The following is a 25106-nucleotide window of genomic DNA, read 5'->3' as shown; positions in this document are numbered from 1 at the left end:
GTAGCACTTGATGTTACTATGGAAATGTCAGAGGAGTGAAGCATATGTTGATGATGCTGTTGCTGCTGATGATGATGGTGTTGCTGGTGTTGCTGGTGTTGCTGTTGTTGCTGCTGTTGTTGGTGGGCAGCGGCGGCCGCTGCGGCAGCCTGCTGTTGTTGCTGTTGTTGTTGCTGCTGCTGTTGGCTAAGCTTGGACTCTTTCTTGATGCGTTGTTTTAGATGAACCTTAGCATGTCTTTTCTTTTCATCAGATCGAGCGAATTTTCGTCCGCATATATCGCAAGAGAACGGTTTTTCGCCAGTATGCGTGCGTATGTGGGTGGTTAAGTGATCCGAGCGACTGAAGGAGCGCATGCAAATGCGACATTGGAATGGTTTCTGGCCGGTATGTATGCGTATATGGCGGGTTAATTCATCGGAACGTGAAAAGCGACGATCACAATTTTCTACAGGACAAGCATAAGGTCGTTCGTGTACAGGCGTTTTACTAGGCCGATTAGGATATTTGCGCGGTTTGACGGGGACTAGCTTTAATGGCATTGCACTCTGTTGATAGACTTGCGACAATATTTCGTGGCCCTTACTAGTGGAAGGTGAATATTCAGCCAGTTGTACTACTGTATAAGAGCTTTGGGCTCCTGCACTCACTGCCGTTGCCGTACTTTGGATGTGATGGGTGGGCGTTTGCGCAGGTTCGGCATAAGCTTCTTGCTTAGGTATGATTCCACCACCTAAAGCTGCGCTGGACGAAGTTGAAGAAGGTCCTGGTAATACTAATGTGGTAGACTGAGTAGTATTACCATATTCAGCTGGAGAATCAAGCCATTGATATTTAGGTGTAGACACAGACATTTGTTGGCGATATTGCTGCAAATCATGCGCTGTTTGAGACTGTTGCATATCGGCTAATGTCGAAAAACTGGTCGTGCTTGTATAACTAGGTGGAGCCGCTTGCTTAAGAATAATAGGAGAACAATCCATTTGCAATCCCAACAGCTCAACATGACGTCCGTCATCGTAGGCAGACCCAGACGATGCTGTGTGCATATGTTGCGCTGAATTTGGTGAAGGTGTAGAGGTGGGAATGCTGCTTGCATGATGTTGTGCGGCATAATGAGCTTGAGTGGCTACGGCATTTTGTGGCCCGGGACCCAACAGGCTAAACATGGGGGGTTGAAAGAGAGTCTTGTCGGGACTCGGCAAGTTCCAGCTGTTGCCTAAGCCCGCCGATGGAGGCGACATTTGACCAGGCATTATACTCAATGAGGGTGAATGCATTTGCGTGGATTGAGTATGTTGTTGTTGTTGATGTTGCTGTTGTTGTTGCTGTTGTTGTTGTACAATTCCAGATGAATTAATACCGCTCATCGCGGTGTTACCTGTGGTGGTGGTAAAAATGCCACGATATGATATTTTACCGCTACTACTACTATTTGCATGCTGTTGATGTTGTTGTTGTTGTTGTTGCTGATGTTGATGGTGTGATAAATGAGGTAATGGCTGGTGTTGTTGTTGTTGTTGTTGATGATGATGATGTTGGTGATGATGGTGGTGGTGATGATGGTGGTGCGCATGTTGCTGTTGTTGCTGGTGTTGATAATGTTGTTGTTGTATATGATGATTGTGTTGCTGTTGTTGTTGTTGTTGTTGCTGCAGGTGTAAATGATTGCTTGACTGTATTTGGTTTTGTTGCTGTTGTAATTGATGCGCTTGTTGTTGTTGTTGGTAGTGTTGTTGTTGATGATGGTGATGGTGTTGTTGTTGTTGTTGTTGTTGTTGTTGTTGTTGTTGGTGATGCTGATGTTGTGTTGGTGATTGTTGTCCACTAACATGCTGACTGTGGTGCTGTTGATGATGGTGATGATGTGTTGTTGTATGACTCTGTGTTGTTGTATTTGTATTATTTGTTCCTAATGTTGTGTTGCTGGTGGTTGTAATTTGACTTAGATGTTGTTGCTGTTGTTGTTGTGGTGTGGTAGTGGAGGTGGGGTACATAGTACAACTATTATTACTTGTCTCTTCCTTAACAATGGCCAAAGTGGGCGGAGTACTGCGTTCCTCTTTCAAAGGACTGCACAACACCGGACTGGCGGCCACTGTTTGCGGTTCCAATGATAAATCTTCAGATTCAATAGAACCTAGAAGATAAAAAAAAAAAAAACAAAAAAAAAACCCAGTAAAAATTAAAACAAATTTTACAGAGAAAAAATTGAGTACAATTGAAAGTTCAGGAAATAAAAAAAAAATTTTAATTAAAAGGTGCAACGATTTTTTCTTTTAGTCAATCTACAAGATTCGATCTTTTCTCTTAACGTCATACTTTTCTGACTCCATTCGTAGTAATACATCAAGTGCTTTTGTGAGTTAAGTGACAAAAAAATTCTGCGAAGTTTGCCACCAAAGTGACAGCCTGCCAATGAGGCAAAAAAAAGTGAAATCAGTTAAAAAAAAAAAAGCGGGAGAGAATGCTTGACAAAAAACCGTCAAGTTGCTTGCAGCAACTACAGTTGATAGTGCTTATGGTGGTGGTGGCTTCGCAAACAGCAACAATTTTAAATTCTTAAGAAATCACATCACGGGAGGTCGGTCGTTTACAGCATACGATCAATTACGTTCTCAAGAACAAAAACCCAAGACATGAACAAACCAAACAAACGAAAAAACATTAACAGCAACAAACAGTAAAACCAGAAGCATTCAAGTTGCAAGCTAGCGGCAAAAAATCGAGAACATAAACAATAAAGTGTCGGTTAAACTGATTTCAAATACGAGCGAATCGAAGTCTTTGAATATAGTTGACTCGGTTTGGCTGTGATCTTATTTAGATCTGCTTTTTTTAAAGTTTTTTTCATCCTCTTTTTTTTTTTTTTTTTTTTTTTCTTTGGTTTTTCAGAACTAAAGAATCACAGATACCTTCAATAGAGTCGCGAGTGCACTAAGCAGGATTGTTGATGTTCTTACAGTCAAGTGATTGAGTTACCGTGATGTTAATGTGAAATGACATCAATCTCAACTTTTTCCCTCTTCTTCTTTGCGAGGGGCAGAAAGTCGTAGAATATTTGCAATGTTAATGGTCATTTGTCGGTTTGTTGCTGGTCTTCCAACTATTGATGATGACTTTATTTATAGGCTCATCATTCAGGTTTAGCTGTTTGTTTTATTGACACATTGCATCCAGCCGTCATTGGCAATGTCAACGTTAACGTAACACAACTTTATCACACGAAGTTTTTTTGTTCTGCTTTGCTTTCATTGTTATTATTGCGGATTATATATTGTCTACAAATTACATAATGCCTGAGAACGAATGCAATACAAGAACTCAAACATACATGAATATACTGCACACTCGCTATGCATGATGATAAGGAATATAGAAAAAAAAAAAAAATAATTGCAGTTAATTTACATTTAATACGAAATATAGTCGATGGGAATATTTGCAATATTTCTTTTTGCTTTTCTTTTTCGAAAATCTTAATCAATCGTGTTTTAAGTGGTTATTAAAGTCAATGATAAAAATCGTTTCGAAAACGTTTCAAACGTGTGACTTGACGGACAACGGATTTCGGCTGTAGGAGGTTGTGTGAAATGCTTTAAACATCTGCTAACCAGAGATTATGTTAGCTATTCTCTTATGCACATGCGGTTTCATTACTAACTACATGTTATGATATTCATTACATTACAAACTATGTGACCCATAGGCCATATGTCCATCAATAAATTCCAAGGAAGTTATATTCGGCAGCTGCGAGACGGTTCTTGTGGATTTTATTTATACCCCATACACCATATGTGGTACAAGGGAAGGGATTTGTGGTATAGAAAGTTTGTGCGGGTGTATGCAAGAACTTTAGATAGATCTTCCTCTTATTAGACCGGCTGATTTAGAATAACTTGCTGAATCGATTTAAGCTTGTCCGTCCCCCTATCTGCCTTATGCACTTGTGTTCAACGTACCCGCTGCAATTTTTGACATACTTTGATGAAATTCGATTGGCGTGTTGCGACTCACGAACGAACGCTATAGAAAATGGTTCGAATCAGACCACGTTTTCGATCACTTCGATTACTTGTTTTTAATGTTTCCTACAAACCCAAATTATTTGTAAATTCGGTTCGCTATTTTTCTGACTTAACCTCATCGGTTTTTAAATTTCAAAAATTAAGTGTAAATTTTCATTGTTGTTCCTTTTTTTGTTTTAATTTATACCAACAAAGCAATCAAACATGCAAACTATAATTAATTAATTAATCATTTATTAAACATTTCCGTTTAGAGTGTCAATGTTTCAAGTAAAGTTTTATCGTACAACCACATAGTACAATAACAAGTAAGTAGAAGAAATAGTATCACAAGCATAAAAAAAAAATCATGATAATTAAATAATATTTAACATGAGAATTCCTTTAAATAAACAACGGCGTAAACATAGACGTACAAATGATGATTTAATGATATTGAAACTAAGCAAACGCAACACTAACTAAACAAATTATACAACACCACTACACCATTAGCAATTCTTTTGATGCGGCATCATACAGCTGCAGTTTGAATATTACGTTTCACTCTCTATTCCAAGTTGTGATAAGTAATTGAATTAATGAACACGAAAAAAAAAAAAAAAAAACAAAAATAATCCAAAAAAAAACATGAACGTATCACAATATCAAACAACCCTATGGCGGATATCGCGATGTATCATCGCGACAAAAAAAAAGGAAACTTGTGTTCGATTACAGTTGAGTCCCTTGACGTGTGTGTGTTTTTTTTTTTTTTTTTTTTTTGATAAAATAAAAGAGAAATGGTAACGAAAAGTGATCAGAAATTAATAAAAAGACTTTAGATTAGGTAAGGGAAAAACTTTGCGCCGTTTCCCACAATAGGTCGCTTTCAAGTTATATCGCCACGATAACGATAGCCCGATTAGGTAACACTATAGCGCCTAAGAAAGATAACGTGCACAATTCGGTTTTACAACCACCGCGCTTATCTTAACAAAGATTGAAAAGCGGAAGAACTAAATTGCCGCATACCTTAAAATATCCAGTGAACGCGGCTGATCGTATCGGCTCTTTGCTGATATCGGGCTGTTGGTGATAAATATTTATCGTATCCCTATTGTAACTTATGACTAATGAGCTAAAATAACTAAAAAGCTCGGAGATTCTGAGTTTATGCTGCACCTTGGGTGTGCCTCTCGACCATTTTCAGCACCAACTTGCGCGCAAGAACTACCAAGCATATCGCCAGTATTGAGACGGATAACTTTAATTTTCTGGTCTACTGAAGTTAGTTTATAACATAAGGGAGATGTGTTTGAGATAACGCTGCAAGGAAAGTACTTTTCCCCAACATTCTAATCTCTTAGTTATAATCCAATTGAATTTAAGATGAATCACAAGACGAAATTTTGAGAACGAAACACACAGACTGACGCGTAAAAACATTTGCAACAATGTGTGTAAAGTATAATTAAATTAAATTAAACTGCTAATAATTATATCTAATTATTGTTAAAGCTATATTTACCTCGTACATGTGTGTTTTGTGTTTTTTTTTTGATTTTCGAAATTTCTTATATATTTTTCAAATAACGTTCAGTGAATTTATTTTTTTGATTTTTCATATAACGCGTATTTTATGCTGAAAAATCACTAAAAATATAAAAACTCTTATATTTTATAAGCAATTTATTGCACGCACACACACACACACACACACACAGCCACGCACACATACACACTAGCTTATTAGCACTTATTAACTTTTCAGCAAATAAGAAAAAGAGAAGAAGAAGAAGAAGAAGAAGAAGAAGAAAAAAAAACGCTTTTGTTTTGCTTGGTAACGTTATTTATTTATTTTATAAGACTTTGTCAGAGTGGTTTGCTCTCGTTTCAAATTATTTCGTTTTCTTTTTTTTTTGCTATTTGAATATTTTATACATATTGTATTTTTATTGTTTATATTGTGACATTGATAAATCAGTTTTTAATCGTAGAATTTGGCAGACAAAAAGCTATAATTTACGAATTGCATAAAGAGAAGGACGGCAAGTCTTAAGAAGAACAGAAAATGACTTAATGCTCCCCTCAGAGGCCAATTTATGAATGCGTAAGTCTTACAAGAACAATAAGACATAATAAGTTAAATAAATAATTTCTTAAAAGAAAAATATATATCATTTACATGACAAATATTTACACGCATATACATATGTTTATTACATATACATATGTGTGTATGTATAAGAAAAATTCATTAAAAATTCGGCATATTGCCATAAAATTACTAAATATATACAAGACACAAGTTCCATTACATTAGTCGTAGATATTAATTCTAATATATTTGTCTATATATGTAGTGGTGACAGCTACAGAGTAGTAGATGGTAGTAGTATTGCTATATAAGTGAAGGGGTTTCCACATATACACATAACAAACATCATACAGTCACATCGTAAAATTTAAAATGCAATTTCGTGTTATGCTTATCTTCATAGAGATTTCCTTCAGTTCTTTTTTGCATATTTTATGGCTTTTTATCATTTATGGTTTATTTAAGTAAATATAATCCCAACAAGTGCAATTATATTACATATGTATGTATGCTAAGATAGACGGAGAGAGACAAAGAGCCAAAGACATATACGGACCGAAAGACAGACATTTAAATGGGCTCGTGTAATTTTTAAGTATCTGCGTATGTAATTTTATTGCCTGGCTTCTATAAGTATGCCTGTCATTATAAATAATATGATAATAAAATAAAAAATAAATAAATAAATAAAAAATAAAAAAAAAAACTTTTCTATTCATTTTCTTCTCTCTTCTGTTAAATTAAAAAAAAAAAAAAAAAAAAAATTATATAATTAATGTTTTCACTTATTGATGGAAAGAAAGAAACAAAAATGGATGTAATGTTAATAAAGTAAACAGGAAAGCCTCAAATGTCCCACTTGCTTCGTTATTATATTGAATACTCATGACATCCATCAATTGCTCAAGTGTTGTAAGGTGCACAGGCGAAAGAAATTTTCACTATCTCTAACCCGTATTTACAGACTTTTGTTAATCGTTACTTTTAATAATTTTATATTTCTGAAGGCTAGGATTGCAACAATTTTATCGGACAGATTGCATTAACCTTATGTAGTATTCAATATAAGGATGTTTCAGAACCGGTTTCCCTGTGTATATAAAGCACATACATATTTGGGTACATCTCACACGTTTAACATAGAAAACAGTTGTCAATGGCTGTGCCGATTATGAGCGTAAAGTAATTACAACAATACAAATTTAACTAATAACACATTCGACCTTTTCTGATGTCAAATTACTGATAACGCATTACTCAAAAACTCTCCGGCCTGACAACTATTATGGAAGGACTGTTGATAGACACAGGATTTGCAAATGATTTCTACCGATCGTGATATCCTGATGATTAGTTACAAAAAATTCATAGTATTTTAGGTGAAGCTAGTTTTTTGATCGCTTGAGGCGGATTACGCAGGTTGTTGTCCGCCAATTTGGCTCTGGAGTGCAGTGATGATTTCACGTTCCTTCCAAATCCTTTTACTTTGCCTGAACAGCTCCGAAAGTGCTTCTAATCATCAACACGTTGCTGTCAAAAGTGAGCAAACGCGGCATCACTTTTCGACAAAGCTTTCTCATGAGCCCTGATATCTTTTAGGTTTCAAACGTTTAATACAACATCACTTTAAATTCTTATAAAATGATTATGCGCACCTTTTCTCTTTTCCGCAACAACCGTCGATTTTTGACAACGAGCGCGTTCAGTCCGTACGACTTTGTTTAAAATTAACAAACCATTCACAAATTTATTATTTTAACAGAGAAGAATCGCCGTAACATCTTTTCAGCCAACGCTGATTCCGATCCATCAAAAACAATGTTTAATCAACACACGGAATTCAGATTCTTCCATTTTCTGGAAAAGTATAAAAGTAGCGTGAGTTGATTATAAAAGTAACGTTGTTGCTTGTAAACTATTTGTCACAATGTCATGAAATTCGGACACGTATCGTTTGGAGGCTGGACTTATTCAAAACTCGTTCGACAGTCAACTGTGTTGGCGTATACGTGTCGGATCGGAGAGCCATTGAGTGATCTGATATTTATCCTTTTGATTGGGTCAGAACAGCGCCTCTGTTCGTAAAATCGGATAAATTTCATATTAGGCAAAGACACAAAACCGGTTCCAACTATAATAGTGTGATAAATATGGTGATACCAAAATGAATTTAAGGCCCCGTCAGCCTTCTGGTTTTCGTGCAGATTAAATTACAAATATTTATTATTGACACAGGGAGAGTCCGAGAGGAATCGATGGGATAAGAAAGATAGCGATTGAGGCCTTAGCCTCGGAGTTGCATATCCTATCTCTCATTTTTTTAACTTTTTTTATTTTCTTAACTCACCTGTTATAGGCGGCGGTTCCACAACCGTTGATGGACCGAAAAAGGATGGGATGTCGCTGGATGTTGTGACTGGTGTGTTCAGATCGCCGGATTGAGCTTCAATGTGAGCTTGTTTAATATCTACACTGTCTGCTACTGAAGATACGCTGGCTCCTGCGATTGGACTGTGTTGAGTGGTATTTAATAAGCTCAAATGTGAAGCGGAACTTCGACCACTGGTAGTAGTTGAAGAGCTACCCCCGCCGCTGTTTACGCTAACGGCCGCACTAGCTATTGAGGGGCCAGCACCGTGCAAAGGCGGACTCTGCAAATGTTGTTGAGTTTCAGCAGCCACTGAAATGCTGCCCAAACGCGTCGTTTGCGACCGCAAAGAATTTAAAATGGAGTTACTACTGTTCGCTGAAGAAGAAGCGGCGTTCGGACTTGATGCGGCGCCCGCCGATGATGATGAAGATGAAAGCGTAGCGGCCGGATTCGAAGACAAATTGTAATGTAACAACGTTTGAGAGCTTAAATGGCTGCCACCAAAATTTGAGGGATTACTGAGGTAGGGAGCAGCCGAAGTCACCGCTGTTGAGGGACTTGTAGGTGCAGTCGTTTTAAATAGACATGTGTCGAAACTTAAAACATTAAAGTGCGCCGCTGCAGCCGATTCGGTCAGCAGGAATGTGTGATGCGATGGCGCCACCAGGGTTTCAAGCCCTTCCATGATCATGGCCGCTGATGGGGTTCCAGGGGCTACGCCACCTTAAAGTAGATAATAATGGGAAAAGCATTTTATTACAAACTATTTTCTTTATTTATTTATTTATTTTCAATTTAGTTTAATTGGTTTGCTTGGAGAAAAATATTGCATAACACGACTCTGAAATTGAACAACTTATGTGCATGTGTTTGTAAACTGACAATTTAAACATAAAGATCACAAACCTATTGTACACCCACACACATACAAGAGCACTAAATGTGACAGCTGTCATTGAGAATCGTAAACAATTAAATTAAAATCGATTAAACATTTTGAAAAAAATTCTTTTTATTACCAACTTTTTTCTTTTCTTTTTTTTTTTTTTTAAAGTTCAACTAGACACACCACACGATTGATAAACAACACATTAATAATAATGAAGAGCACGATGATCATGATGATGTGACGGTGGTGATACCGGTCGGTGGTCAGTAAACGAGAAAAAATTATCAAGTCACAGTTCTCATAGCATAAAGTAATATACACTACTGACACAGTTTGTGTTTCGGTTGCCGTTGGTTGTGGTTCAATTGAAAATCGAATAATGTTTCGACAAATATTTTTGTCGGCTGGTGGGAACAATTTTTATTTGACACGGAATATGTGTGTTGGTATACTTAGCGATCTTTTTCGAGAAAATTTAATTTTTATATTTTCTTATATATATATATATATATATATATATATATATGTATGTATGTATTTTATATACATTCTTTTTTTGTCTTTAAAACTTTTATGAACACTCATTAAAATTTGTACACGAAATATTTCGCAAATAATTTTTAACGCTTATGCTAAACATTTGTTAAGCAATTAATTGAATTCTTCCTCTTTACATATTTAAGAAAGATATATGTGCATGTGTACGCTCTTCGCATGTACATGTATTCAAATTCACGAGAGTTGGATCTAGTTTCACCTTTGCTGCTAGTTTTCATGAAAAAGAGAGAAATAGATGACATAAGAAGCTCAGCTTCGCAATGATCATCGTCTTTGACTTATTCATAATCATAAACGTCGTCTACACAGATATATGTGCATCTGTGCACACATCTCTGTATGTAAGTATGCCTTAATGCTAATGTTATGCTTAAGCTTTAATGAATTTTACGCTACGTTTATTAGACACGAGCCTGTGGTCTTTGTCTGCGCCATTAAAAAAAAAAAATTCATATCTTAACTGCGCCAACACTCTGCTAAAGCAAGCATAACAAATATCAAAAAGACATTATTATCTTTAGCTTTAAGATCTCTTCAAATGTTTTTGCATACACATATACATACATATCACGATAGACTCTTCATTCCATGCCCTTAGCCACTTAGTCTCCATTATATTATCGTCATTCAACTCTTTACCCTCATAATGGTCGTAAAATATGAGAAAGTGTGAGTTTTCAATAAAATAAAATAACCCGAACGCAACACTCGACCATATTAAATTCGACTTTGTTTTTTATTATGCCCTCTTTCGCAGTACACTTTTAAAGAAAGTGTTCGAATGTTGTTTTTTGTATTTCTGATTTCCTTCACAGCACTTCAAGTACGTTCAATGATAGCGACTAAGTGCTAAACGTTACTACCGTTTAATTAATTGTCATTCTAAATAATCTCTTCTTTCGATTTCACTAGAATTGTTTGTTTGGAAATATGGCATTTAAACCTAAGCTAGAATGAGATCAAATGTCTTAAGCGTGTGCGAAAAATTTTCCATAAGGAATGAAAGCATAAGTTTTCAGAGTCTTACTCGACCGTTCATTGTTGTTCTTCAAGTTATCTTTCATTTTATATATGGGCAGCCATTCAAGGAATGTTCGCTATACGCGTACGATGGGGGTCGGAAAGGGTTGTAAACAGAGAGGGATGGAAGGAGAGAATGGTGTTTGTGTGCGTTTGATTTAAATGTGGAAACATCAGGCACGGTGGAAAACGACCCTGCTAGTAGATCGTTCCAAAGGTGCGTAGTGCGATTAAGGAAGGACGAGCCGTGGTAATGTGCCGTGCTATTTACAGGCAATTGCAGGACGAGTGGATGCGGGAAAGCCTTACTATCCTGTTAAAAGGGTAAACTGGTGGACAAATCTCTTTTATCTCTGCAGAACGCTTGCTATCGAGAATAGTGAACGCGTTTGCGGCGCACAAGACCATCTGAGGCTTTCGCTGAATGCGGTCGAGTGTCTCCAAGCAAAATTTGGAGTATGACTTGCATGGTTTAAATGATATGGATGTCGGCTGAAGTGCTTTAAAAACCTAGGCCCTAGGTATCTTAATTTTTGATCGGATTAATCAATTAATAAAATCGGATGGTAATAAGCACGTATTGTCTACCTTCTCCTTCCCTGTAATTCAAATTTTGCGAGTTTTCAACGAATGTGCCTTTCTTGACTTAGGCAGCGGTAAAGATCAAGAATTGGTGATGTATTCCTCTGGAGCGTTATAAATGCCTCAAGGGGCTTCACAATGCTGATAAATGTTTTATGCTTTGTATTTTTAGGTGCGGTAGGAATCTTTTAAGTAAAGAAATTGTTAAGTGATAACTACGCTCAAAACTTCTTCAAAAAAGTATTTTGTTAAATTTTTTTTTAAATTGTTTGAAATATTTTTGAAATTTTCGGATGGAAGACGCGTATACAGGAAAGAAAATCTCAAATCTTCAAATATGTGAACATTCATTTTTGAATTTTTTACTCACACGCATCCGTCTTATATCAAAAAATATAAAATCCAGCAAACATGTATAAATAATATTTATATGCAAATATTTATAAAATTTATAATTATTTGCTTAAATAAATATTCATTCATAACAAAGCGAAAAAAAAAAAATATAAAAATAAAAACTAAAACGGTTCGACAAGCCTATAAAAGTATTAATTTATGTAAATCTCCGTCAAAAGAAACCATTAACGTTCTAAAGTGAAAAAAAAAAGATTTTAAGAACAAAAACATGACACGTAAGCTGTCAAAACAACAAAAAATTCATTCATAAGTTTCCTTTTTCTTTTACTTGATATATGCTGGTAGTTTATTAAAAAAAGAAAAAAAAAAACAAAATCAAGTTTACACAATTTATCCAATTTAAAGAAGGATAGCAGGGAACGAAAGGCGAAAGAAGCCCATGTAAATCCATATATCGAGAAATAATAATCAAACAATGAACGATGGATGGATGGGTTTTTTTACTTATCATTCTCTTTTTCAAAAAGTAAGAAAATGCAGAAAACTACACGTTAATGGATAACGTTTTGGGTACTTGCAGCTTTTTTTGCTTAAGGCACGCATCTGGTGTATACACGTGTTAGTATATATTAATATAAATTATGGAAACAAATTTAAACCGCTTAAGCTGATTCGACCCCGCATTGAAAGTCCTGGCAGTTGCATAGCTCAACGATAAGTCTTCTCTTTGTAGACTAATGGCAGGTATAGCTCTGAATGTGTCCACTTTAGCTTATTTTTTTGACTTTAAACTTTTGACTTTAGACTGCAGTAGCGAAAAACATCTCTCTCAATTTTCTGCCCGCACTTTATTGTTCGTGACAGTTTCAATGACTTCGATTTTAGTCTAAACATGGGCTTGGGAAAGAATGGCACTTTAGGGAACGATGATTCGATCCGGCAAGCCATTGAGTCCATCTCACTTTGGGGCTTGAAAATACGTTCGCAAAAAAATTTCACATTGGTTTCAAAAAGTTTTTCAAAATCTTTGCCAATTCCGCAAACAACATGTTCGTGAAAGTGTACCGCTGATCTTTGAGGGTGACTGAGAAAACGTTATCAACGATGCTGTGTTGTTTTAAAGGCAATTGACACTCCTTTATTATTGCGGTGGTGTAAGAATAAAATTTTTTCCCTCTTTTTTCTTCATTTTGCTTGAATGTCTTGGCAGACAAAACTTGTTTTCTTCCGAATTAACTTGTCTATAAAATTCTGCATTGTGATGTTAGAACATAGCATCTGTGTATGCTCGCGCGGGCGCTTGTGTGTGTGTGTGTTTGTGTATATATGTGGTTTTAATAAAGTCTAAAAACTTATGTATAAGTTTATAAGCTTATGAAGTCATGTAAATATGTAAATTTGAATGTCTCTGGATTCGTTTTATTATATTTACATACATAGGTGTACAAATAATTAATGAAGATTTTGTAATAAAAACGAAAATAATTTCGATTTCGAGGCAACCAACGGAAATGCTCGCTTTGTAGAGGGCTCTCGCTTCCTAGTTAGAAAGTGTCGCCGCTAATTGTGAGCTTTCCTCTCTCAAACCACTGTTGCACATCTAATTTCTTAAAACCGGAGTTCCTCTATTTTCAGGTCGACTATCCCTTTCACGATTGAGTTTTCCATTTTTTTCAATTTAGTTCCACATCACAGCGCTCTGTGGTCTAATCTCCGGAGTGAATTAACATTCGCTACATCCTCCTTTACGAACGCCTACTTTTTAAAAACATTCTTTTTCGATTGGCAATCGCAAATACGTTCAACTGCAGTAATTCCTTGAGAGGGCAGTGTGAGAGAACGGCATACACGTCAAGATATTTTGCTGTCGATGCTGAAGAAATTCTTAATTATTTGTTTGTACACCTGATGTACATCTCTCCATACATAGAAACTTTTAACCATATGGAGAAAAGAAAAGAAGAGAAAATATTTCTTTCTTGATTTGATAACTACGATATAACTTGGCGTTTATCTTTCCGTTTTTCCATAAACTTTATTATTGTGTTTGAAAGTTCAGAAAGGGTTCAAGCAAGAGAATAAACTTTTCATACTTGACTTTCTCTCATTATAATACCTTTCATATCTTTCTTCTGAATTTACAAATACTTCTTACGGAATCCTTCTTATTTGAATATGCATTATATAGCGAGAAGCATTTTAAGAAATATTTTGCTCTTCACATACGGCCGCAAAGATATCTATCTATAAAAAAGATTAAATCGAGGCAGTGCGTTCTTTTCTCTTAACGTTCTTAATTGACTTTTTATATTTTGTAATTTAAATTGATTTTATTCTCGATAACAAAGTGGTTAGATATACAGGAAAATGAGCGTGTGGTTATAATAGCAGCGTAGTTGTTATTCAGCAAGCGGTTTAGCATCTGAGTACGAGTCTTTTCACACTAAATTACATCTTCACTACCGCATACTAGCAGTCAATCGATTTTATGAATTATGAGTCTAGGTGAGGTGCTTACAGCTCTCTTTTAGCGAGACATGTTCTTGTTTGCTGCTGACATTTACTTTCAAGCCTGTTCCGGATCGTTACGTAGTTTTCAATTTTTGTGAATAAAAGTCTCTTTTACCAAAGACTTTTAAAAGCAGCTGAAGTGGAAATAAGAAAAACGTTTAATAAGCACAACGTCTTTGGGGCAAGCCATCTTGAATAGTTACCATCACGAGTTAACACATGACATTAGCGCATTCTTCCTTCACCCTAAGAAACTTGGAAATTTTGAGGCTTTAGATCAGCGACATAGTCCGCTGTTTGCGGGTTCAAGTCACAATGCGGTAGGGTTTACTTTGGTCGGCTAGTCATATGGGACGCTCAGTCGGTGAAAGGATAACTGGGCGGCGGGCACCTCCCATTGACCATATATGATGTTGTACGTATAGGAACTATCGACTGAATGACTAGTCACAACAACAAAAAAGGAGACGAAAAGGCGGCTTGAGCATACTTGATCGGGGCTGTAGCGCGGGGTAGCACATAGTTATCGATTGCGCGCTCCTTAGGCTTGGGCTACCTCGCTTATTCTATGTGAATTTACGTTCTCAGCGGACGCCGCATAGCGGGGTAGGTAACTAGCAAGTCGGTGTTCGCTCGCTGGCTTAAACCTACGTGCGATTTAACCAAACTTGGCTGTAACCGTAGTGCGAAAAAACAAAAAAAAAATAAAAAATAAATAATAATAATAACGACAGTGTAAGAACCTTCCTTTACTCATTTACTCGCTGATAAGCAGCAATGTGTTTCGCTAGTGACTGTAAAAATACTCTTTTTCTCTATATATTCTCTGCTCAGCACTTTCATTTTGCACTGATTTGCATTTTAGATGAGGCTCTTCAACCGGTTTTTTTAATTTATATAAAATTAATTTTAAACAATTAAACACATTAATCATAAATTTTTATTTCTAATCCGTTACTGTTTATAAAAAGTCAATCGCGCTTGGCTTAGAACGAATAATTTGGTATTTATAAGTTGTTTCGTGAGGCCTAAACCAGGTATGTTATAGCACTGCTCCAAGGCTTACAAGCTAAGTAAGCGTAAGCGTTAACAATAATGTGCGCACAACTAACGATTTTTGTGCTGAAGATAGCACCAGAAAAAGTCTGTGAATCATATATTTTAAGGCTTGCGCGAATTCTTCGAATTTATGATTTAATTCGATATTCCGAAAGGCTGCACACTGGCGTTTAAGTCAATAACAGAAACTGTACAAATGTTTTTATCATATGTGCGCTCATTACCGCAAATTTGTTATTGAAATATTTTTTCTTTATTGAATAAAGTTTTATTTGATACAGTTTTTGTTATTATTTTTATTCGTTTCATTATTTCGTCTTTTCCTATATCTCTCTATCATTTTATTATAATTGTTTTTATTAAAACTACTTAACGGCTCCATATACACTCTATAAAAAGAAAAAGGTATTGTATGTAAAGCTGCTAAGTGCCTTTTTTCTGTCTTTTTGCCTCTCTATGCAGATATTATCAAAACATTTCTCGTCTTAATGAGGTGTTTTTTATGTGCACTACGGCAAAGCAAAAATATATTTATTTCATTATTACATTTGTAACATGTTTCCTCGATATTCAAGATGTTCAAGATTCGAACTCTATCGAGAAACCATGATTATCTAATCGTAGTTCATGCTTCTTCGTCAACATTCAAAAATATTTTCGACAAGAAAGTGTAGCCATAGGAATAGACCAGCACAAGCGTGTGTGATGTTGTTATGTAAGTTATTATTCCAGTACTCCAGTGGAAACGATCAGAAGCTTAATCGCAAACTTGGTTCAGCTGAACGGTATTCAAGATTCGCCCTGGGGTGTCTGCGAGTTTCTTATATCTTTTTTATTTGTATTTTGCTATATATTCAGTTTGTTGTTATGGTAACTACAACAAGAGATTGATATTTTTATTACTGTTATTTTTTTCATAAATAAATCAAGTCATATGTATGAAAATAAATGAAGGAATAAAATAATAAGCAATGTAGCTGCTTTCCGTCAAGGTGTTTCATTTTCACTATCTACCTTTACGGTCAGCATGCTCAGTTTGCCATTTCGCCTGTTCATGAAATATGTAAAATTTCACTTGAGTATAAGGGATAAGCCTCTTGCATTCGTGCTTAAAAACTGCTGCAATTTTATTGAAACGAAATATTGAAAGGTGTAGAGGGACAAAGTGAGCGATTTTATCGCTACTTATCACTGTGGAAAGTGATGGGAATCCAATGGTCGTTCTAGTCGCATAGATATACAATGTCTCGTTAGGTATACAATATGAACTTGAAATAATTATTTGAAAAGCATCAGATAATTCATTTCGCAATATTTGAAAGATTTATACTCTTAGTGGAAATTAATGATGAATGTTCGCATTAAGACAGATCTTTAGCAAGCCTTTTAAATTGCCACTGAATAGTTGATTATTCAGTACAGGTGAGGTGCTCTTACTAGTAATAGATTGTTATCACAATTACGTCTCTAGTCAACTGCTATGTGCTTAATCATTAAGCGGCATTACGTTTATGGCAGTTTATTTTCATTTACCCTGTTGATCTGAATTCTTCATATCATAGCCAGGCATAGTCAGGCATAGTAAAACCACAACGCCTTAGAATTTGAGGAAAAAGTTCGACATTTTTACTTTAGGACACTTTGACTGACCCCTTGAATTAGCTATCATTCGCATACAATTTCCCCGCATTTATTCTGGGCGTCTTTAGTTTGCTTTTCATTTTTTGAATTTGTTACGTAATCTGTTGTATATGTATTTATACGATTTCTCTGTATTGTCTGCTCATAACAAATATAATTAGATGAGACAACTTTCCTTGATAAGGCAAAGAGGAAGTAATGTCAGTGAAAAAGTGTTGAATATTTGCACCTAACATGCTATAGATTATATTAATTAAGTAAACAAATAAAATCTTTCTGAAGACAGTGGCTACAAATATCTCAACGATTGCTAGCACTTTAATTTTACTCATCACTGCTGCTGCTGCTGCTGCTGCTGTTTTCGCTACTCGTACTACTAATGCAATCACAACAATTATTTTCGCAGCCATTTTTTTTCTTTACTCTGGTGCTATCACTAGTCCTGTTAGCAGCATTAATTTGGTATACAAGTATTATTTAGAGTGAGCTCATCTCTGGTATTATCATCATCGTTATCAACAGCATCTACTACTCCTATTAAAACCCGTAGCAATGTTGCTATTTCTACCTATGTCGTTACCAACTACTACTACTGGTACCATCACCATTCTTGTCATTCTGCATATTGCTGTTGGAACCTGCTGCTGCTCAAAAATAATAGCACAACTTTTTTAGTACCACTTCTTTTCAATGTCCTCTTCAGAGTTTTACGGGTAGGGCAGCTTACAAAGAGCGATATGTTTGGTTTTATAAGCGATTATCCTTTGCTTTGATCTAAAATGATATACTTTTATAGTTCACCTTAAATTTCGTTTCCTTTTTAATTCTAATACTACGTGATATTTATTACAAGAAGAAGAAGAAAAAAATTTAAAAAAAAAAAACTCATATTTTTGTTTGCTCTTTTTGCTACTGTTGCCATTTTTCTTTCTTTATTTCTAATTCACTTAATATGCTTTCATTAATTTTAATAGTTTTTATGGTGTTTTGTGTACGAATGTATGCACGTGTGTGTGTGTGTGTGCGATTGTCACTGTGGATGGTTGTACAATACTGAGTTTTTGCTGTTGCTGCTGTTAAGCTCAAGTGGGGTGTGACTGACGTTGACACACTGTCTATCTTAACAACTCGTACATAACGGCGGTGTGTTGTTTCTTTGATTTGATTTGATGATATATGTATGCGAGTTTTATTGCGTTATATAAACTCTTTTGACCGTCTTAATAAAAAATGATCGTCTGATACTTTTTGGCTAAAGAGAAAAAACAAATATATTTATATATATATTTTTTATCTTTTGTATGTTTTTTTGAAAAGTTTTGTTCTATGCTTGAGAAGTGCGTTGTTGCTATTATTTTCTATCTGTTGAATCATCATGGATCATAAAGTCAGACAACATTAGTGAAAAAATAAACAGAATAAAGCAGAATTTTGTGTTTATGGTTATGCCATATGACAAACAAATGGCCTAAATTATAGTGATTAAGACCGAAAAAAATGGTTTTGTCAAAAAGAAAACGAATGAAAAACAAGAGAAAACATGAATTATTAATAAGCGTGTAATTACTGATAATATGTTGCTGCTGTTTTCCTTAATTTATCAGCGGCACAATGAGATTTAATATTTTGTTGCAGACTATTTTGTCATTAGCGGATCAGTCAGTAAGCAAAGGCTGAAAAACTGAAAAAAAAATTTTTATATTTTATTAATTAGCATCATCTAAGGTGCTTATGTAGAAATCTAAGCCGTTACCATAAAAGCTTACTTAGTGGCCAAGTGAAAGTGGAGATACTCTCTCCGCCTTCACACATTCGCGGCTTTTTTAACAAAAATTTCTGTGTTGTTCTCCATGCAGACAAATGTGTTGATTTTTCCTTGACTCTGACTGGACTTAATCTTGCGGCGATGCTTTGTAATATATTTTCAATATTTACCAATATAATTAAAAAGTAGTAATAAATAAATAAAATATTATCGAAAAGCTTTGCCTTTTATATTCAACAAAAGCCTTTCATTGTGACTTTCAATACTTTAGGCTTTCCATAGCGAACAAAATGCAAAATACGCCATATAATCTTTTGGTTTATTTTTCAACTTTTTTTTAACACCTTTGAAAAAATGCATTTCTGTACGAAGGTGTATCGCAACAGTTGATTAGTTTTATGGATTTATCCAGAAGAGTTATTGCCAAGGGATTTACTTGATCACTCCGCCTCCAAAGAGATTTCTCCGTCTGAAGAGAGACGAAATGCGTTAAACTTGGTTATTGATGAACGGAAAACCCAGCTCATACGGCCGAGCACTAATAATAAGACAGAGGACTGTAGATTGATATGTTTAATGTATTTCACTACAAGTGTTACTGGCTATCCCCCTCATTTGGGGACAGTATGCCGCCATTCCAAATAGGTTGGAGAATACTCTTGCATAGAAAGCATTTCTTTCTTAGATTAACTTGAGACTGAATGAATAAATAAGTTGATAGAGTCTTCTCGTTTTTGTTCTCCATCTTCTTCTTAATCTTTGGTCAATTCGTACACCAAGATATTTTACACAGTTATGGAAATGGATATTATTGCCATTCAAAATAATGAAGTACAAGAACCCTTTCTTAACATATGGATAGCATGCATAGATCTTTTTTCTTTAATTTTGAAAATTTATTTGCCGTCATAAATACGCTTTTATCTGTGTATTTGAATTGTAGTCGCTATTATCGCTATTGCGATTGTAGGTAACGTTTATGGTCTGCTGAGTGACTGATTGACTTGCGTCTATCACTGGCTGTTAACACGGAACCTCTTACATCTTCGTGTGTATTATTTGTAGGTGTTACATATAAAGTTCAGCAATAGACACTATTGCCGTACTTAATTGTTGGGGCAGTCAGCGCTTAATTAAGGTATGGATCAATAAATTTTTGGCATAACGTGCAGACACCATCACTATTGACGAAGCCCTATGATATGTAGATATTACCAACCAACAAAAGAAGTGTGTTAAAATTTCGTGACATTTCATGTGACCAATCACTCAGGGGATCGCAAATACTGGCGTAACGTGGTGATGGTCAGAAAGAAGTGAGGAAAGAGATAGAAAGAAGGAAGTAGGAAGATAGTGGCCGCAGCCTAGTGGAGTGTTATACCCGTAACGGCTGAGAACTCACTATAGCTACGACCACAATGAGATGGGAACCCGCGAACACTGACCTCATAGTCGGCATTCTTACCTGCACGGTTACTCATGCGGATGCATACATTTGAAAGCAAAGTTCTTAATTTATATTTAAGAGAAAAACGCAGAGAGACAAAAGACGAAACATTAGCGTTCTTTCCCTGCTGTTTGGCCAAGAAGAAAAAACTTCGTGGGATACAAAGTGAAGACCGATGCCCTATGAATTTTACATCGTTTGTGACAAATTATTTTTACGTATATTGTTTGGAGTGCGCAAAAAGAAAACTAAAATTTGAGACGGTTATTAAGCATCTAATTAAGTATTAGTATTAAGCAAGTAAACAGATTGATTCGTCTGAGGTGGAATCTTGCACACCCATCGCCGTTTATTTGCCGCACTGGGAAGGTTTCTACCAAATTTGAACTTCATATCTTACTTGGTACATACATGGCTATATCGATTCAGAATTTCGCGCTGATAAAGAATATCTACTCTTTATAGGGTGTGTAAAGCTTCCTTATTGGCGATCAAAACGTTATGACAAAAAGACTATGTATGTAACAGAACTTTTTCCTATTGACAAATATCAAAAAAAAGGCAGCACTGCAACTATTCTCTGTGGCAAACAAAAGTGTAACTGTGTAAAAAAGAAATCTTTTCATCTGTATGACTGAGGATAAAGGAAACAATTTGAAAAACATTGGTTTTTGTGGGATTTAGGAGAATTCTCTTGATAATGTGCGATGTGTACATTAATTTATTCCCTGTTCAAAAAATTCAATTTTAGACTACTTGACATTTTGCCGTGCCCACAAATATCGCCTTGCATCATTCTTGATTATTTCATTCATTCAAAAGGAAAAAAAAGTGAGATTCCGAACAGTGCTTGGGGCCTTGGAATATTTCCTCTAAGGAAGCACGTGGCACAATTTTTTCGGGTTTCAAAAACCATTCCTTCTATGGAAGTTGAACAGACAGTTTTATCGGAACAAACATAAGTAGCTAGAAGTCAAGTTTCCCTTGACAACGACAAATGAAATATTAACAGTCAAATATATGAACAGATGTACTGTATATGTGTTGTGGAATATTCATCGCGCGCATGTCAGTTTGCATTTATTTATTCTGACGCTTCCGCATGCTCTGGCTAACATCGGGATTGAGTTTACAATAAAATTGTTATTATCTATTAAGCCTTATCAGACCTTATCAGACACCTTATAGTGGAACCATTAAATGGACGTGCAGTGAATGAGGAAGTAATACGATTTATAAAATCTCTTGCTTTTTTCCATTGGTCTTGGAGTTTTAATTTTAATCCCAAAAGCAGCTGCTCGATGGTGGCTGACAGACGATGTCCAATTATTAAAATTAATAGCATGATATTGTCAGTATAAATAGTTTTGAAAACAATTTACATATGGATACAAATGTTTTAACACTTTTACACAACACTTATATTACTTTTCTAGTTATTAATTGTTACAGATTTTTCTGAAAGTGGGAGCAAAACTGAGAGAATACAGAAAATAACAACAACAATAACAGCTATGGTGATTAATGATGATTTTCACGTCATTAATTAAAATAAACTTATTTAAGAAACTGTATTATCTCGCAATAATTTTTAAATAATTTATGCATTTTTGTCATAAATAGTTTTGACAGCCACTTAAATGCGTTTTTATGGGTCTGCGTCAATAAATTCTGTTATTTTGTTCTTTTTTTTTTTTGTATTGCTCGGAACAACTCCAGAAAAAGGATGTTTAGTGAAATGTTTTATTATAGCACCTGTCGATAATAAATTACTTTCGAAATTATGGGAAATGACTGAACGCATAATAGGCTTTAAGTCGCATTAAAGCATTTTTCGCGAATGTCATCATAAGAACACTTTCATGAAATTTACAACAGCCGGTTAGGTTAGATATACAAGTTTCCTCTCCTCTCGCAATTTTCTATTAGAATTATTTTATAAAAAAAAAATTTAAATAAAAACCAAATCTCTTAAAATACAACAACATTTTTGGCTAGGTAAAGTAACCGATCAGTTTTTTTGTAATGTCATTTTTTATATGGCTTTTGAAAGGAATAAGAAAAAATTGCGCACTGGAAGATGATGACATGCTCAGCCTGTTCATTAAAGTTCCCGAAGGAAATTTCCCAGGTTTAGATTCGCTTCAATGGTTACATAGGGTGCAATTTAATGGCGTAACAAGCACTGAATAGTAGTAGAGAACAATATGGCCACAGTTGTAATATTGACCTTATTCTCCTAAAGGCCAGGCTTTCTTCTATGAGCAAATTAGTTTTCCTAACATCTAGTGAGTAGATTTTGTAAGCCCGCCATAATACGTCTTTGAAAAGGTGATTTCAAGATTACACATGTGTCAATAAAAAAAAAAAATCAAGAAAGATCAGTTCAAGGTCACCAGTATCTAAGAACTTACATTTCACTTTAAGAATATCGTAAATATACCTCATTCTGGTGCAGACCAATTATAAACAACAACGGAAATCGCGCAAATGTCTTATTGAAAAGCAACATTTTTTTGTTTTGAAGGTCACGTCGGTTTTATTGTCTTCAAAAACATTATTACAATAGTCCTTGTTTCCTAAATCTCTCAACACGGTAAGCTGTATGAAGGGTAACGAGTGAGTGAAGAGATTTCTACCGATTCACGGTCCAAAGTGGTCTTCAGTAAAAGAAAAAAAATTTTTCTTGTTCAAGGTTTCTATCCTCAGAGGGAACAACTACTCATTTAATCCCCATTATGGGAAACACATCTACTTTTTGAACTTTCCGAGAGCTGTTCTCGATTATTACCAGCACAGTACTCTAGCTCTTTGCGGTTTGTAGACGCAAGGGTATATTTTCAATTTTTCACTTTTTCTTTTCAGAACTTGAGAAGTATGAATATAAAAAAAGAGAGGGAAGATTCTTTGATATCCGTAGAATGTCAAAGACTTATCAGGATTTAGTCTTTAATATCTGTTTGCTAATAGGAAGAAGAAGAGAGGGTTCAATACGGTTCTTGTTGATCGAACTCTGGCTCATCTCCGATTGGTCGGCACAGGTAATGAAAAAGTTAACAGCACTTTCGAAAGTATTTGAAAAGGAATCGGATTTTATAGTTTCGCCGTCCATTTGGTGGCTATGCATACTTTTTTACTAATCTTAAAAACATAAGCACATATGCATACATATGTTAGCTAACATAAGCAAAGCAAGAGGTACATTGTCATAAGAAAAATTTTCGAAAAGCTATACATTCTCTCTTCCTAGTTTTGTTAGAATTCCGAAACACAATCACACATTTTGGTGGAAGCTTTAATTTATGGTTTTTAATTTTGAAAGAATTTTGTGATCTTTTTTTTTTGTTTCAATTTTTCAAGAGTTTTCATCAATAAATTTTTGTTTTTTATTACATAACAACATACACATACGTACTGAGTTCTATACGCATTTCATATGCTCGCCAGCATTAATTTCAAATAAAAATAAATCTATTAAGAATTTCACACCTACCTGGATATAAATGGCACGTGCAGAAGAATTCACCGAAATGTTCGTTTAGTGTTAAAATTAAAAGTTTTTCTATATTTTCTCTCACTCTTTTCACTTTGTTTCAATGCGTAATCTTTTTCTCAATTTATTCGTACTTTGAAGTGTATAAATGAAAAATAAATTTGTTTTTAATGTTTTCTATGCACTCTTCGTGTTTTCTTTTTTTTTTTTTTGTTATTCCAACCAATAACAACGATAAGAAGGAAAATTTTATACTTTTTCACATATGCGATAAAAACGAAATGTTTGTTAATTCCCAGTTGCGTCCGAGGAAGGAGGCAGAAAGCAAAAAAAAAAAAAAAAATCGATAATATACGTATAAGTTAAAAACTTATCTTTTACATATCCATATATACTTATAGGTTATAGTAATAAGTATATGTGTGAATATATGTGTGCGTTTCTTTGTATGTTTATTTTGCTTTGATTATTTCTTTTTTCATCAATGCGTCAATTCTACGTCACTCACACGGTTTTTAGCCAGCCTTACAACTTTTTTCATTCATAAAATCTCAATCTTTGTATAATACATGCACAAATACATGTATATATATATATATGTAAATATATATATATATATATATATATATATATCTAAGTTTATATGAGTGGATGAAGATCCGAAAGAAATTACAAGAAAAGAAAAATAGTAAACAAAAATAATCCCGTATTTCAAACACAATTTTATAGCAATTTTTTCACATTTTCCAAATCCGAAATTATTTGGCTTGAGTTACATTCGTGGGTATATTCTATTATAAAATTTAATTTATTAAAATCGTATTAGATTTTGGTTTTTGATTATACTCCGCAGAGACCGTTTCTTATTTGACAATTAATTGTAGCTTTAGGATACCAGTGCTTGTTTGCTTATTGGAAGAACGTTAGCTATTATCCAATTTAGCGCTTTTTTGTATCTTTTTTTTTGTTTTTCTTATATTCACCCGACACGTTTGCAAGTTCGAACACAACTGAAGCACGAGATGAGTAGAGAATTGGTTTTTATGAATGAAACCGGCCACAAGTCAGAAAACCGCTCTAGTATATTGCCAGCATATGTAAGAAAAACATGAATCAAGCAACCAACTAGAAAATAATTTCGAAATTGTTAAGCATTTCCCCGTTCATTTTTATTATTCCATGTCGCTCCTCATATTGCTCCTAATGCAGAACAAGAGCGAACAATACTTGAGAGAGAGCGTAGAGAGAAAGAGCAAGAGAGAGAGAGAGAGAGAGAGAGAGAGAGAGAGAGAGAGAGAGAGA

General features: G+C 34.9%; 1 protein-coding gene across 1 annotated transcript in view; it reads right to left on the bottom strand.

The window, feature by feature from the left end:
• Positions 1 to 25106, bottom strand: part of LOC119639337 (nuclear factor of activated T-cells 5) — a 96175-nt gene that overhangs the window by 228 nt on the left and 70841 nt on the right. The window contains exons 4-5 of the mRNA XM_038036640.1: positions 8459 to 9205; positions 6 to 2140 (exon numbers count right to left, since the gene is read on the bottom strand). Coding sequence (XP_037892568.1) covers positions 6 to 2140; positions 8459 to 9205 — 2882 coding nt within the window. The remainder of the gene's footprint in view (positions 1 to 5; positions 2141 to 8458; positions 9206 to 25106) is intronic.

This window comes from Glossina fuscipes, unplaced genomic scaffold (assembly GCF_014805625.2).
Source record: "Glossina fuscipes isolate IAEA_lab_2018 unplaced genomic scaffold, Yale_Gfus_2 112, whole genome shotgun sequence".
NCBI lineage: Eukaryota > Metazoa > Arthropoda > Insecta > Diptera > Glossinidae > Glossina > Glossina fuscipes.
Note: the sequence above shows the minus strand (reverse complement) of the source record. Positions and strands in the feature narration are given on the sequence as shown.